Source organism: Phalacrocorax carbo, chromosome 3 (genome assembly GCF_963921805.1).
Source record: "Phalacrocorax carbo chromosome 3, bPhaCar2.1, whole genome shotgun sequence".
Classification (NCBI taxonomy): Eukaryota; Metazoa; Chordata; class Aves; order Suliformes; family Phalacrocoracidae; genus Phalacrocorax; species Phalacrocorax carbo.
The window spans coordinates 105,007,222-105,022,822 of NC_087515.1; the positions used below are offsets into that span (position 1 = coordinate 105,007,222).

Here is a 15,601-nt window from a genome sequence, read left to right on the forward strand (position 1 = left end):
TTTGAAAAAATTGTTGTATTGCGTAGGGGTAGAGTTTGTTGCTCTCAGAGTTTGAACTAACAAGCCCTATGGGAAAAGAAAAGAAAATCTCAGAACATATATTTTTATACTTGTTGTGAAAGATAAACATTTTATGAAAATAAGAAACTGGGTTTCTAGGCAAAAATATTTAGATCAGTATAGATATCTGTGTAATAGCATAAACTTTGTTGACAGGAAAATTGATGTGTGCAAAGTTTAGATGCTGCAGTTTGCAAGAGTATCTGATATAACCACAAAATAATGAAATTATTGAGATGAAATAATGAATTATTATTGAAGATGTCAAACTGTTATTTAACCTAAGGGCAAGAAATTTCTTGGATCTTCATAATGCAGTTTTCTTTGAGAGAATTTGCACTTTTTGACCCAGATTCCCCTCTAAATGTCTTTCTGAAGCCCAGCCATATAGTTGATCTGAAGTACATTACATCCATTATGAATTTTATCTGATACCAGGCAAAACAAAGCAAGGAAAAAGGTACATAAAACCTTCCTTAGTTGTTATCTTCAGTAATACACCAATGGATCCATAGATACACAAATTCTTGTATGTATGATATTCTTCATCAGTTACACGTAGATTGAACTTCTGACAGTTAAAGAAAATAACATCATTTCTCTGCCTACCAGCTGTCTTGTATACTCCTTTTCAGATTTCAGACTGAAGTCAATTATGATACTTTGGAAGTCAGAGATGGACCAGCTAGCTCATCACCATTAATTGGAGAATACCATGGAACACAAGCACCCCAGTTCCTTATCAGTACTGGAAATTACATGTATCTGCTGTTCACTACGGACAACAGTCGCTCCAGTGTTGGTTTCCTAATTCACTATGAGAGTAAGTCTGGTATTTCTCTGATAGATTTTTAATTAATTTTGAAAATAACATTCAATTCAAAAATGAGCAAATGAATGTGAACAAATAAACTTCAGTAATTATATTTGTATAAGAACAAATTACGCTTACTCTATGCTGTATTGACAGATAACTCTGAAACTATTAATTCTTTTTGGAATGTTTTTCTTCATGAGTTCTTGTATGTTATTCAGAATGTTTATGAACCTATGCGTTTAACCAAATGAAGAGTAATTTTAGAAACTTGCCCTTATGGGTAAATATACATTGTCCTTTTTTGTTGTTTTTATTTCCCTTTCTCCCTCCCTTTCTCCTTCTATCTCTCTTCTTTCTCTAGTCTTAATATCCTTTTACAGTACTGAGCAGAATTAGGCCTTATCCATGATAGTTCCAAAATGCAAATGAATGCATATTAATATCTCCCTGTGAACTATAGAATCCTTGTAATAGCATTTGCTTTTAAATTAGAAACAAAAAATGACATATATTAAACTCTACGAAGTCATAGTCGTCTTTATATGATAGTATACCCATTCACTTAAGCACTGAATAAAGAGAGCTTATGTGGTTAGTGTGGTTGTGCTAAAAAAATAACTTTGTTTTTATCAATTGTTCTTATCTGGAAACTAATTTGACTGAAGTAAATTTGCTGTCATATTGCATCTGGAATGAGCGCCTAAACTTATATTTCATAGCTATTTCATAACTTGGATATTCTGCATAGCTTCATTTAGCTTTGGCTCAGACATGATGGTAATGGCTGAACAGGCAATAGTACGGTAAAGTGCAAGGCTGCTAAATCATGTAAAGACAAGGAACAGTAGGTAGGTTTCTGCATCAGTTACATGCAGATGCTGTTTTTCCCTGATCTTACTGGGTTTAAATGTTGCTGTTACATTTTGTAATACAGTCCTTAAATATTTTGTGTTTTATTTTAAACACCCTGTCAGGGAGATGCCTTTTGTTCTGTTAAAAAGTAAAACAATTAGTAATAAATTATCTGTGCTACACATTCTTAAAGAGGACGATCTAATTAAGAAATTATTTAGACCAATATTTGTATATTAACTTTTTATCTTTATTGAAAAATTTAATATCTTACACACACGATAATAGTTTTTCAGTGCTCTTTTTCTAGGTAGTCCGATTAAATGCCAGAATAAGATTTGATTAGCACACTGTAAACCTTGAAATCGGATTAGATCTTTAACAAGTAAAGATGACAAAAAGTTAATGATCTTTATCTTCTTTTACATATAGTCCTCATGCATAGATAATAAAAAATCCCCTTTTACATAAAACCAAACACATTTCCAAGTTTAAAAGACATAACAAAAGCTAAAATTTTATTTTACAGGCTCTTCCTGAGCAGTTTGACTCCCTGAATAAAGCATCTTTCTCCTTCCATAGAAGTAACACTTAAAAGGGTGCCTGGTATTATTTTTTTTGCTTCAGAATGAGTAAGAAGACAAAATGAAATTAAGAAAAAAGAGTAAATTATTTTAAAGTCGCACTTTAAGGAGTGACATTGGTTTTTGTGAATTATATTTCCTATTCAATAGTTATCTGAAAATAGAATTTCAGTAGGTATTAACAAAAAGCTTAACATCCTTTCTCATTTACAGACACTGGTGTTTCTTTTATGCTTTTATGTCATTGTGAATTACATTCAGCTGGCAGATTAAGCATTTAAATTTAAGTGTGGGCATAGAAGTGGCTGGAGCCTGAAGCTTACATTTTGAACATTGGACATCTGGTCAATGCAATCGATAGAGTTCATGGAGCAATTCAGTAAACTCTGAAGTAGAATCCAGGGGGTATATTTGATTGCATAAACACTGAGAGTTAAAGTTATTTTAGGTACTGTGCCACCTAGTTGCTAAGTACTGCACTTAGAACTTGTTGCTAAGTACTACTGGAGCGTGTCCAAAGAAGGGCAAAGAAGCTGGTGAAGGGTCTAGAGAATAAGTCTTATGAGGAGCAGCTGAGGGAACTGGGGTTGTTTAGTCTGGAGGCTGAGGGGAGACCTTATCGCTCTCTACAACTACCTGAAAGGAGGTTGTAGCGAGGCAGGGGTCGGACTCTTCTCCCTAGTAAAAAGCGATGGGACCAGAGGAAATGGCCTCAAGCTGCACTAGGGGAAGTTTAGGTTGGATATAAGGAAAAACTTCTTCACCTAAAGAGTTGTCAGGCATTGGAACAGGCTGCCCAGGGAGTTGGTTGAGTCTCCATCCCTGGAGGTATTTAAAAGAAGGGTAGACGTGGTGCTTGAGGATATGGTTTAGTGGTGGACTTGGCAGTGATAGGTTAGTGGTTGGACTCAATGACCTTAAGGGTCTTTTCCAACCTTAATGATTCTATGATTCTAGAAATTTGGATCTTACACAAGTCCTTTGCCATGTCTACCAGTTCCATGGAGACATCCTGGTTATGATAGGATAACACTAGAAACATATACTGAGACAACAAAGGAGTACTGAGGGAGCTAGCGGATGTTATGGCAGGATCCCTCTCAATCATCTACCAAAGGTCTTGGGAGTCCGGGGAGGTCTCTGCTGACTTGAGTCTAGCCAATATAATTCCAATCTACAAAAAGGCAGTGAGGGAAGACCGAGGGAACTACAGACCTGTTACTCTAACCTCAGTTCCTGAAAAATTATGGAGCAGATTATACTAGGTACTATTGAAAGGCATTTAAAAAATAATGCAATCCTCAGATACAATCAACATGGGTTCACAAAGGGCAAATCTGGTTTAACTAATTTGATATCCTTCTATGATAAGGTCAGCCGGCGTGTGGAGGAAGGGAAGGTGGTGGATGTAGTTTTTCTGGATTTTAGGAAGGCTTTTGATACTGTCCCTCACAGCAACCTGCTGGACTGGTTGTCCCGCTGTGGGATGAGTGGGTTCACGGTGCACCGGCTGAAGAACTGGTTGAGAGGCAGAGCTCAAAGGGTTGTAGTGAATGGGGCTAATCCAGCTGGCAACCGGTCACCAGTGGTGTTCCTCAGGGTTCAATTCTAGGGCCAGTTCTGTCCAATATATTTATCAACAATCTGAAGGCCGGAGTGGAATGCACCATTAACAAGTTTGCTGATGATACTAAACTGGGAGGTGCTGTTGACTCTCGTGAGGGACAGGAGGCCTTGCAGAGGGATCTAGACAGATTGGAGCATTGGGCTATGATTAATGGGATGAAATTTAACATGTGCAGATGCTGGATTCTGCACTTAGGATGGAGCAATGCTGGGCACAGGTATAAATTGTGAGAGGATGTTGCTGGAGAGCAGCCCTGCAGAAAGGGACCTGAGGTTGCTGGTCAACAGCAGGCTCAATGTGAGCCTGCAGTGAGTCCTGGCAGCCAAGAGGGCAAACCACATCCTGGGGTGCATCAAACACAGTATAACCAGCCAGTCGAAAGGGGTAATTACCCTACTCTCTTCAACAGTGGGGAGGCCTCACGTGGATGGAGTACTGCGTGCAGTTCTGGGCCCCACAATTTAAGAAAGATGTGAAGGTCCCTGAATGCACCCAGAGGAGGGCAACAAAACTGGAGAAAGGGCTGGAAGGAAGGTCCTATGAGGAACAGCTAAGGCCTTTGGGCTTGTCTGGTTTGGAGACAAAGAGGCTGAGGAGCAACCTCATTGCTCTCTACAGCTTGCTGAGGAGGAGAAGTGGAGAGGGAGGTGCTGAGCTCTTCTCTCTGTTACACAGTGACAGGGTGCATGGGAATGGTTCAAAGCTGCACCAGGGGAGGTTTGGACTGGCCATTAGGAAGCAATTCTTTACCGAGAGGGTGGTCAGACACTGGAACAGGCTTCCTAGAGAGGTGGTCGATGCCCCAAGCCTGTCAGTGTTTAAGAGGCATTTGGACGATGCCCTTAACAACATGCTTTAACTTGGTCAGCCCTGAAGTGCTCAGGCAGTTGGACTAGATGATCATTGTAGGTCCCTTCCAACTGAAATCGTCTATTCTGTTCTGTCTATTCTAACATCACTTTCCTTGTAACTTTGCTGAACAAATTATTCCTTAGTTTTCACTGACTGGGATGATGAGATCTCTTTGGACTCTGAAAGGAGCTTAAAGACCAAACAATCCTATAAATACATCAGTGGAAGCATTGTAAACTGAAATTGAATCTAGCTCTGAATCTCCACACTGTAGAAAAGAAACGCAATATGAACGGAGACTTTTTACCTGTGACCAGCTGGAATTGGTATGTCCACATTCACAGCACAAGTTTTATAGAGTAAGCTTGCCAAACACTTCATACCTATGTGAGTGCTCCACAAGTCTCTTTAAGTCAGTCACAGCCTCCCTGTTTATATTGGTTTCTTATACTAGGTTTCTCGCAGAACAAAAATGGTCTCCGTGTTGCATTGTGTTGTACATGTTCTTGTAATTCAACTGGAATTTGTCACAGTCTCTCTTCTTGTGCTCGTCAGTATTGGGAGCTCCTTAAACATTTCTGGAGTTGGTATCAACCATATGTCCTTCCCTGATCCTTATCTCTGCATTGACATATGTGCACATGCTAGAAGGAAGGTAGTTAAAATAACCAGTAACATGGAAGTACTAAGCAAAATAAGTCAGTGTTTTCAAAGAACAAAGCCAGGTGGAAAGACTCTATGGAGATGCTGATTAGTCTGTCAAGAACAGGGGAGACCAAAATCATATCTTGATTGCCCTTGCAGGCTTAACTGTAGAAGTTGCCAATGTTAAAGGTGTCAGAACAGAATTTCCAATTATTTCACATTTCTTCCACTTGTTGGAAAAAAGGCAGTCTTAAATTTTAAGAGAATTTTCTGAATATTTTCTCTGGAAATTCAAATAACTTTCTTATTTGGAAGTGTCCTAAAAATTCCTCCAATTATAATAATAAATTTGAAAATATTTAAATCACTGAACTCTGAAGCAGAAGGATCTTAATCTTGCCTAAAACAAAAAGCTCAGTATAAGCTATATCGAGTTGCTACTGAGATGGCAGTAATATTCCATTAAGCTAAAATATGCCTATAATACAGCTTTAATAAAAATGTGACCCCTTAAAGGTATTTCAGATGTGAAGGTAACGTGTTAATCACCTGCCTTAAATGTCTGTAATTCAGCTTTTTGATGATACTTCTAACAGCTGATGCAAGACAGTGTAGGTCATCTCTTATGCATCTAAGCAAAAAAATTAATAAAGTGCCCATAATATTCTTTAATTAGAACTCTGATAAAATAGTCAATGAACATTTGGTTGCCCAAGAACCAATAGAGAGCCTGAATAAGGTGATTTTTGTGAAAGGGCCCATGAAATAGCAGAATTTATGATTCTTAAGAAATGAAAAAAATGGGACAAGAAAATTGTGACCAAGTCAATGGTTTTCAGAAATCTAAACTTCACCAAACTTGAGAAATTGGTAGGTGAATGTTCTTAGGAATGAATTCCGAAAGTCATTTATAACAACAAACTGTATTTTTTGGAGAAAAAGAAAAAATACTATAAATTTCTGTAGCTATTTAAAAATCCCTCTTAATGATGTGTAAACCAGAACTTAATAAAGTAAATGTTGGATATAGTCAAACATTGCTATAGATGGCCATCAAAGAATAACACAGATGTCTTAGAATAAAATCATAAAATCCAAAGTACATATTTGTTACAGAAGCAAGAGACAGAAAGACAGTAACAAAATATATTTACAAATATATTCAAAATAAGAGAAAAAAAATTAAAAATCACAACTTAATAAAAATTTGAGAAAACATCAGATGTCACAGGGAAGACTCAACATTCGGTTTCTGTTTTGCAACATTTACATTGTAGAAATTGCAACATTTACATTCGTAGAAATTCCCTGTACTATACTTAAAGGCAAAGCAGAAGCAGTCTTCACTCCACTGAAAATTATGTCTGAAAATTCAAAACTGTAAGGAAGTTTCAAACACTTGCAGAAGGGCACACACCTTTCAAAGAAAGGAGGAGGGGAATAAAAAAAAGAAGGAAGGAAAAAAAGGCGAGGACCAGAGTGATCAAGGACCTAAATTTTATCTTCACTCTTTAAAAATACTAGTTTCAAGCTGATAAACAAGGTGATAAAGAACAAATGATTTGTATTTGATAAGAACAGATTCTATCAAGCCAATTTAATTTATTTCTTGACAGGTTAACTGGTTTTTGTAGATTTGGGAATGTAAAGGGAAAGAAACAGCTCTGTGTTGACATTTATAAGGCTTTTAGAAGTCTTCCAGAGAAAATACAAAACTTTGGTCTAGGTTAAATTATTAGAGGTGCAACGAACACTTCAGTGAGAACTGAAGAAATTTGCCCAGAGAGGCTGTGGAATCTCCATCCTTGGAGATACTAAAAATGCCTCCATACGAGGTTCTGTGCAAGCAGTTCTGCTTGAGCAGCAGGGTTGGACCAGATGACCTCCAAAGGTTCCGTCCAACCTCAACCGTTGTGTGATTCTGTGATGCTGTGAACAATTTGGAAAACTTTCATGCAAAGAGCAGCCAGCAATTAGTAGTTCATTAACTCAAATTTGTAGGGATCCTACTGTGGTTACTAGCGATAGAACGAGAGGAAACAGCTTCAAGCTGCATCAGGGGAGGTTTAGACTGAATATTAGGAAAACATTCTTCACTGAAAGAGTGGTCAGGCATTGGAAGAGACTGCCCAGAGAGGTGGTGGAGTCACCATCCCTGGAGGTACTTAAAAGACGTGTAGATGTGGCACTTCAGGGCATGGTTTAGGAGGCATGGTTGGACTAGATGATCTTAGAGATCTTTTCCAACTTTAATAATTCTATGATTCTAACTGTGATCTGGCCTAGGTCCAAAAGTATCTGATATTTTTATTAACAATTTTGATGATAATATAAGAACATCACTTATAAGTTCTGAGGGTGATTCCAATTTACAATTATAGCAAGCACTACGGTGGAAAGATTTAGAATTCAAAACAAGCTAGATGAACTGAAGAAGTAGTCTGAAATAAAAAAAAATCAGATTATATAAAGAAACACACTAAGCATAAATAGGAAAGGATAAATGGCATGCACACATACAAAATAGAAATACAGCAGAAAAGGATATGATTTTTACACAGAGAGACTAGAGAAAAATGTAGTAGTAATGCAAAAAGTCAAATCTTCTGGATGTTGAAGTAAATACTCAAAAAAAAAAGAATTAAAAAAACCCTATTTTTGTTTACAGTACAATTTTATCTAGTACTTGGAAAATAAAAATTTCCCTTTATTTGATGACCACAGAGAATATTGTGTCCAGTTTGGGACCCAGTTTAAAAAAAGTAAGAGGTTGTTAACACAGAAAACATGACACATATGGAGTCAATGAAAGGTCTATATTTGTTTAGTCTAGAAAAGGGATGACTTGGCAAGCAGGAGGGAAGGCATCGTAGCAGTCTCATGTGCCTAGTAGTTACGAGTTGCAGCTAGTCCTGGAGTTCAGTCTAGAACCCTGCTAAAATGCCAGTGCTCCTTGTCAGCAATGAGCAGGCCAGAGGTGACATGTTAGTTCTGCCTTTCTAAATGACTTCCGTAGCTTGTTAACAAAAATAATATGTACCCAAGTGCTCTCCTAAATTTGACTGTTATGCTCTGTCACTTGGATCACTAGAGAGTGATCTGTCACTCTTTAGATATTATTTCGAGAAAGATTTTTTCAACTTTTATATGGAGGAGGAATGAAAAAAGCTCTTGTTACAGCATGGCCACCCTCTTCAATTTCATCCTCTACCCCCTCCTTCCACTGCTTTCACTCTCCCAATTCTCTCTTCCCATTTTCAAGCACCTCTGCTTCCTCACCTCCTTTATAACATCATTAATATGCTTCTCTGACACAAATTTTTAAAATCTGTTGACTGTATGACCTTTTTTTAGTAATGTAACAATATTTTTTTTTAGTGTTAGTAATGTGATAATTGATTCAAATGCAGTCACTAACCACTACACTCTTAAGAGCTGTTGGAAGAACACTGAGGATAACTGTGTAAGAAGGCTTGCAGTTCTTTGATCTTGTAAAATTACAGGGAAGTATTTCTGGCCACTTAAGCTATGTATGATCCAGTAAGTTAGAAATTCTTGAGTTTTAGCTTCAGTCTTGTAGTCACTCATACAGTTTAAGCACAATCCCTGTATGATATTGACCTGTGCCAGCTAACATCTTCCCATACATTACCTGGACATATTTATAGGAGTATCTTCAGCCGGAGACTGTTCTTGAAAGACAACAGTCTTATTTATGGTGGGAAAGATTCTACCTGTATGAATGTTAGCTGAGTCGTGTTTTGAAATTGGTGCCAGAGACAGGGCCTTCTCCTAATTTAAGTTTGTGGTCTCTGGTTCTGATTATTGGAACCTTATTCTGACAAGCAAGCACCTATTTATTTTTTTTTTAATATTCATTTTTCAAAGCAAAGATAATTTACACTATGCTCCCTTAATTGTTAGAATGAGCCTACCTATACGATCAACTCTTCCATTAGGCAATATTTTTCTCTTACGGTCAAAAAAATTGCTTTTCTCATCTCCTTTATTAGTGTTCTAGATGATTCTGTACTGATGGCAAAGAATAGCACTCTAGCTTCCAGCTGAAACGCTACCATTGTTCAGAACCAATGGCCAAGCAGTGTGGTGATAAAGGTTCCTTAGCTGTCTCCCAAGAAGTGAAACAGAATAGTAATCAACTCAAGTGTATGTATACAAATGCACGCAGTCTAGGTAACGAACAGGAGGAACTGGAGCTCTATGCCCACTCAGAAGGGTATGACATCATAGGAGTAACTGAAACATGGTGGGACAACTCAAATGACTGGGGGATCGCAATGGACGATTACAGGCTTTTTCGTAAGGATAGACAGGGTAGAAGAGGCAGAGGAGTTGCACTCTACATTAAGGAACACCTTGAATGTATCGAAGCCAACTATGGTGACTGCGACTGCGCTATCGAATGCCTCTGGGTTAAAGTCAAAGGGGTCATCTCCAAGCAGGACCTCCCAGTAGACATCTGCTATCAGCCTCCTAACCATGATGACAAAGCTGACGAAGCGATATTTGGGCACTAAAGCAAGCTTCTGGCCAACAGATCCTGGTCCTGATGGCGCACTTCAACTACCCAGACATCTGCTGGAAGAACAATACGGCAGCTCGCATGTCATCCACCTACTTGACCTGTGAAGGGAAAATATATTTGTGTAATATATATGAATTTGTAGTATATAAAACTGTATAGCTATTGTATGCTTCATGCCAGAACTTCACATATATAGTTTAATATTGTCTTTTTGTAGTCAGGACATTCAGTACTGCCCATTATTAAGCTTGGTTTATAATCTTCTATTAAGAAATAACCCCAAATCTTTGTCCAAAGAAGCAAAAAATATTTATTTTCAGCTATGTTTATGATTGCTAAACTTCATGTACTGAATATTTTCCCCTAATCTAGAGTTATGATTTAAAAAACAAACTGATGAGTTTATCTGTTATATGTGACTCAGAATCCCAAAGCAGCTGATGTGTTGAGGATGGGGTGGAAGAGTGCCCTGAGAGGAAGGAAATTTAAAAGCACTGCTGTAGACCTCCATTTACTCTAACCTACCTCAGAACACAAAGTATAGTTTGTCTGAAAAAAAATTAAAGTGTATCAAAGTTAAAATTTCATACACAATTAATATTTATTTAGGGCCCATACAGTGCAGAATATTACAGACTTAAAAGCGATCTTTGAATCTATATTAAGCAATTTCAGCCAGGTGAAGAGAATCTAAAAATACACTGTCAGCTAACGTGGTACATTTGCACTAAGAGCATGCAGTCAAGTCTAGAAGAAACTTATTCATCTAGAATTTAAGTATAGCAGGGATACCTCATGAAAACTAGATCATAAGCTTTCAAATCTGAATTCTAACTGAGATATAAGAATAGCTGGAGGGTACAGGGTATATATCTCTGTGCAAGACAGAGTCATTATTTATGATATTTTTGCTTGTAGTCATGCTTCAAACGCTCATACCTGTAGGTCTAAAACCTTTATACCCCGATATATTTTTTCTTTAGTTTGGAACTGCTTCTACTTCATTCCTAAAGTTGTGTGGTAGTTTTAGATAAATAAAGCAGGGTACAAGCAAAAAAAGGAGAGTACAATTTCTACAGAAACGGTTACAGATGCACAGGCAGCTGGGAGGACCAGCACCTTCAGAATGTGTTTAGAAGGCTAAGGAGCTAAGAAATTGTTGTGGTTTAACCCTAGCTAGCAACTAAACATGGCACCGCCACTCTTTCACGCCCCACTCGGTGGGATGGGGAAGAGAATCGAAAGAGCAAAAGTGAGAAAATCTGTGGGTTGAGATAAGAACAGTTTAATTGAATTAAAATAGAGTAACGTTGTAGTAGTAATTATAATAACAATAATAATAATAATATACAACGTAAGTGATGCACGCTACAATTGCTCACCACTCACTGACCAATTCCCACCCTGTCCCTGAACAAATATTGCTGCCCCTCAGCTTATATACTGACCATGATGTCATATAGTATGGAATATCCCTTTGGCTGGTATGGGTTAGCTGTCCTGGCCACATCCCCTCCAGCTTCTTGTGTACCTCCTCCATGGCAGACCATGGGAAACTGAAAAACCCTTGACTAGTGTAAGCACTACTTAGCAACAACTAAAACATCAGTCTGTTGTCAAGGTTATTCTCATACTAAATCCAAAACACAGCACTGTACCAGCTACTAGGAGGAAAATTAACACTATCCCAGCTGAAATGAGGACAGAAATGCATAATGCCTTGCTATAGAGAATTTTGTGCTGTCAGCAGTTGGCTTTGAGAAAGGACCTTCTTTGGCAAAAAGTAGGCTGGAAAGAGTCATGCTAGAAATTCAGGTCACCTGCGAGGAAGCACATAAAATCTTTAAAGACCTCAGGAGAACTAATCTTGCTCAAGACTCTCACAGCATCTATAAGTGATGACATCACTCATATGAAATCTTGTCAACTTAGTGTTCTTTCCAACTCAGCACTGAAATATCGGAATTAATGTGAAAATTAATGTGAAAATACTTCAGTTAATGCAATGAGTGCCAGAGCTTTGAGGTGAATATGTCTAGATTTTGTCAGAAAAGCCAACAAGGAATTTTATACTCAAAAGTCCAGTGTAATTTAAACAGGCGCACAATAAATAATTTTTCAAAATAATTGCCTGAGAACAAACATTAAAGTGTTTATAAATGGTTTGCATGTCGTGTGTCCCTGTCTCCCCCCCACTTCCTGTCCCTTTGTGGGCAGATTTTTAATAAGTCAGTAGCTTTTTGCGTTGCAATAAACTTTACACAGGCTCCTCTGGATCTCTCTGTTATCTCTGAGACTTGACTATGGGTTTGCTACCATCTATTTTCAGCCAGGTTCTAGTTTTCCCTTTTACTCCAGGCTTCATGTTGGCTGAGCCCTTCATACTCTCAGTTGTCTTTTTATCCACTGCAGCCAGCATTCTCAAGGTTTTCCTCTGGACATGCTCAGCTTCTCACAGAAGAAGGAACAATGTCCCCATCCACTGAAGAGGTTCTAACTCAATCATTCTTGTTTCCAGGTGCATGATACAGTGTATCAGGTGTAGGAATCAAGGTTTTGGTTACAGGTGGTCTGCAGGGCAGCCTCTGTGAGGAGCAGCCAGGGATGCCCCAGGCTGGACACAGCCAGTTCCAACCCACCCACCCCAGGGCATGGCTGAGCCCTGCAGCCAAAGTGGAGGCATGTCTGTGATAACATATTTAAGAAAGGGCAAAATGCTGCATAGGTGAGTCAGGAGTGAGGAAAAGAAAGTGTGAGTAACAATCCTACAGCTGCCAAGATCAGAGAGGAAGAAGGTGGCCCAGGCAGATTTTCCCCTGCAGCCCATGGAAGAGACCACAGTGGAGCAGATATCCACACTGCAGCCCATGGCAGGCCCCATGTCAGAGCAGGTGGGTGTTCCCTCAAGGAAGCTGCAGCCCATGCGGGCCCACACAGAAGCAGGTTTATCCTGAAGGACTGCAGCCTGTGGGAAGGTCCAATGCTAGAGCAGGGGAGAAGTGTGAGGAGGAAGGAGCAGCAGAGAGTAGCTGTTATGGACTAATAACCCCCATTCCCCATCCCTGCTATGGCGCTCAGGGAGGTACAGAAGTTGGAAATGGAGGAGTGAACTTGAGCCTGGAAGACGGGGATGGAGGTGGTGGAGTTTTTTCTTTGTTTCTTGCCATCCTTCTCTATTTTTAATTGGCAATAAATTATTATATTTTTCCTCAAACTGAGTCTGTTTTGACTGTGATGATAATTGGTAAGTGATCCCCCTGTCTTTATCTCAGCGCATAAGCTTTTTAATCTTATTTTCTCCCCTGCACTGTTGAGGGCGGGGAATGAGAGAGCAGCTGGGTGGGGGTCTGGCAGCCAGCCAAGGTCAATCCACTACACATAGTAACAGAAAATAAAAGAAATGTCTTTCATCCCAATAGAGAGCCTTTGTTTCCCTTGAGTGTATCCATTATAGCTCATTACATGATTAAATTCCACAATTGTTTGCTATCACTATAAGCATAATGGTTAATGCTTGATTAATGAGCCTCCATTTGATAATTTTGAAGATTTTCCCTTGTTCAGTGTATAGCTCCAGGTTTATTTACCAAACACTATTCAATCTCTGCTATAAGACATAATTGCTAAAGAATCCTTATGTCCGCTAAGAGTTCTACAATTGTGTAAGCTGTGTATATTCTCTTTCTATTTTTGATGCTTAGGATAGTATCTGTAGGAATAAACAATTAATGCCTAAGCTCATCAATGGCAGTTTTTCAACACTAGTTTTAGCTAAGTCAAATAACCGTTACTATGACAAAGGAAAGCTGAACTGTCCCACAGTATCAGAAACTGAATAGATTAAATGAAATAATCAAATATTGCTTATATACTAGCAAAATTTGTATTCATACTTTGAACCTTAATATCCTCCTGTAGTTTCAGATATTTGGTGCTTCTGTTGGCTCTTTTTTCCACTGTTTGATAAAATATACTTTAAAGCTCCAATCTTTCCCTACTTTGTTTGAGCTTCTCTATTCTATGAGATCGAAAAATGAAAAACTGTGCTAAGAGTCGGTGACAACAACTAGAGAAAGTGCTTTATATCCCACATAAGTTCTCAGGCAATGTTAACAAGTATCTTTTGAGGGCTCTTTCTTCCTCCTGTCTTACTAATTCTGTGTTTTGTTTGGGATTTTTTCTGTTTACTATCTGAAAAAAAGGGGGAAATAAACAAATTAAATCTGTGTGTTTTAGGTGTTACTCTGGAATCAGATTCCTGCCTCGACCCAGGGATTCCTGTGAATGGCCATCGCCATGGTAACAACTTTAATATCCGCTCTACAGTAACTTTTAGCTGTGATCCAGGATATACACTGAGTGATGAAGAACCACTCATATGTGAAAGAAATCATCAGTGGAATCATGCATTACCCAGCTGTGATGGTAAGTGTCATGTTCTTCAGATGGCAGCTTTGAAGTCCAAGAAAGTTAATCTATTTTTGAGAGCTAATTAAGCTTATCATTGCTACTATGTCCCTTCAATTACACCAACATCCATACTAATCAAAAATTATTTTACTGTTAATAAAAGCCATACTTTACATCTCTGTATCAACTTTCAGTCAAGTACTGTAATGTACAGTGAAATTTACAAGTATATATTCACTGATAGAAAAATCAGAATTCTCAGAGGGTGCCACTGTTCAACGGTGAATGAAAATGGTACCATACAACTAATATTTTTGAAGTAAAGCCCATAACTTATGTTTTAAACTTAGAATACTGAATACCAAAATGATTGCTCTAAATTTAGGACATTTAATACCAAAACAGGTCATGATCAGCCTATATAATTCTCTTGACACATTTTTGTTTTGAAATTTTGGTTTTGGGGGATGTGCAATATGAAACTGGCCAGAGCTTTCATGAAATAATTTTTTTCTAAATGCTGAACTATACTAGCAAATATTTCTGTGCTATTTTTTGTCATTGGATTTTTTTCTAAGTTCTTTTTCTATGAAGTACTAAATAGATTCAGGTTTTTTTGTGGAATGCTTGTTGCTACAAAATTCCTCTGATAGAAAACACGGGAAATAAAATTCAAAAGTATTTCAATAGGGATAGAACCCAGCATCTCTGAAAATTCTCCATTAGCTCCTTTCATTAAACTTTGTGCTAAAACTTCCTATTTTCTTCCTTCTGGTTGCTAAATGATTACCTTTAAAAGAATGTTTGTCTTGATCAGGCTTATTTCTTGTTAAGGTATAACTGTTCTAAGGTAGTGATGAAAGATCAATGTGTGAAGGGAGAAAACCCAAGCCCATACAAAGGCTCTTGCTTTACCGAATTGCTTAGTGAATTTCTCACTCTCTTTTCAGGTCCAGTGTTTTCATTGATTACAGTGGAATGTCAGAGACCAAACTTAAGAGTTAGAATCAGCAAAATATTTTAGTTTCTAACTGTTTTAAACTGTTATTTTAAATCTCAACACCTATTCTCACTCAGGCTTCTAATTCTCACTACAGTCTTCTGGCCCCATGCACAAAACATATAAGCTACCAATAAATTATTGTATAGTTAAAAGCTCTTAATCACTACAAAGCAAACTCATCTACCATTAAAACTAAATAACCTTG

The 15,601-nt window shown here is 38.0% G+C and overlaps 1 protein-coding gene across 1 annotated transcript in view; it reads left to right on the top strand.

Moving 5' to 3' along the window:
* Nucleotides 1–15,601, top strand: part of CSMD1 (CUB and Sushi multiple domains 1) — a 1,235,979-nt gene that overhangs the window by 925,656 nt on the left and 294,722 nt on the right. Inside the window, exons 17-18 of the mRNA XM_064447944.1 lie at nucleotides 696–883; nucleotides 14,220–14,408. Of these exons, the coding sequence (XP_064304014.1) occupies nucleotides 696–883; nucleotides 14,220–14,408 (377 nt within the window). The remainder of the gene's footprint in view (nucleotides 1–695; nucleotides 884–14,219; nucleotides 14,409–15,601) is intronic.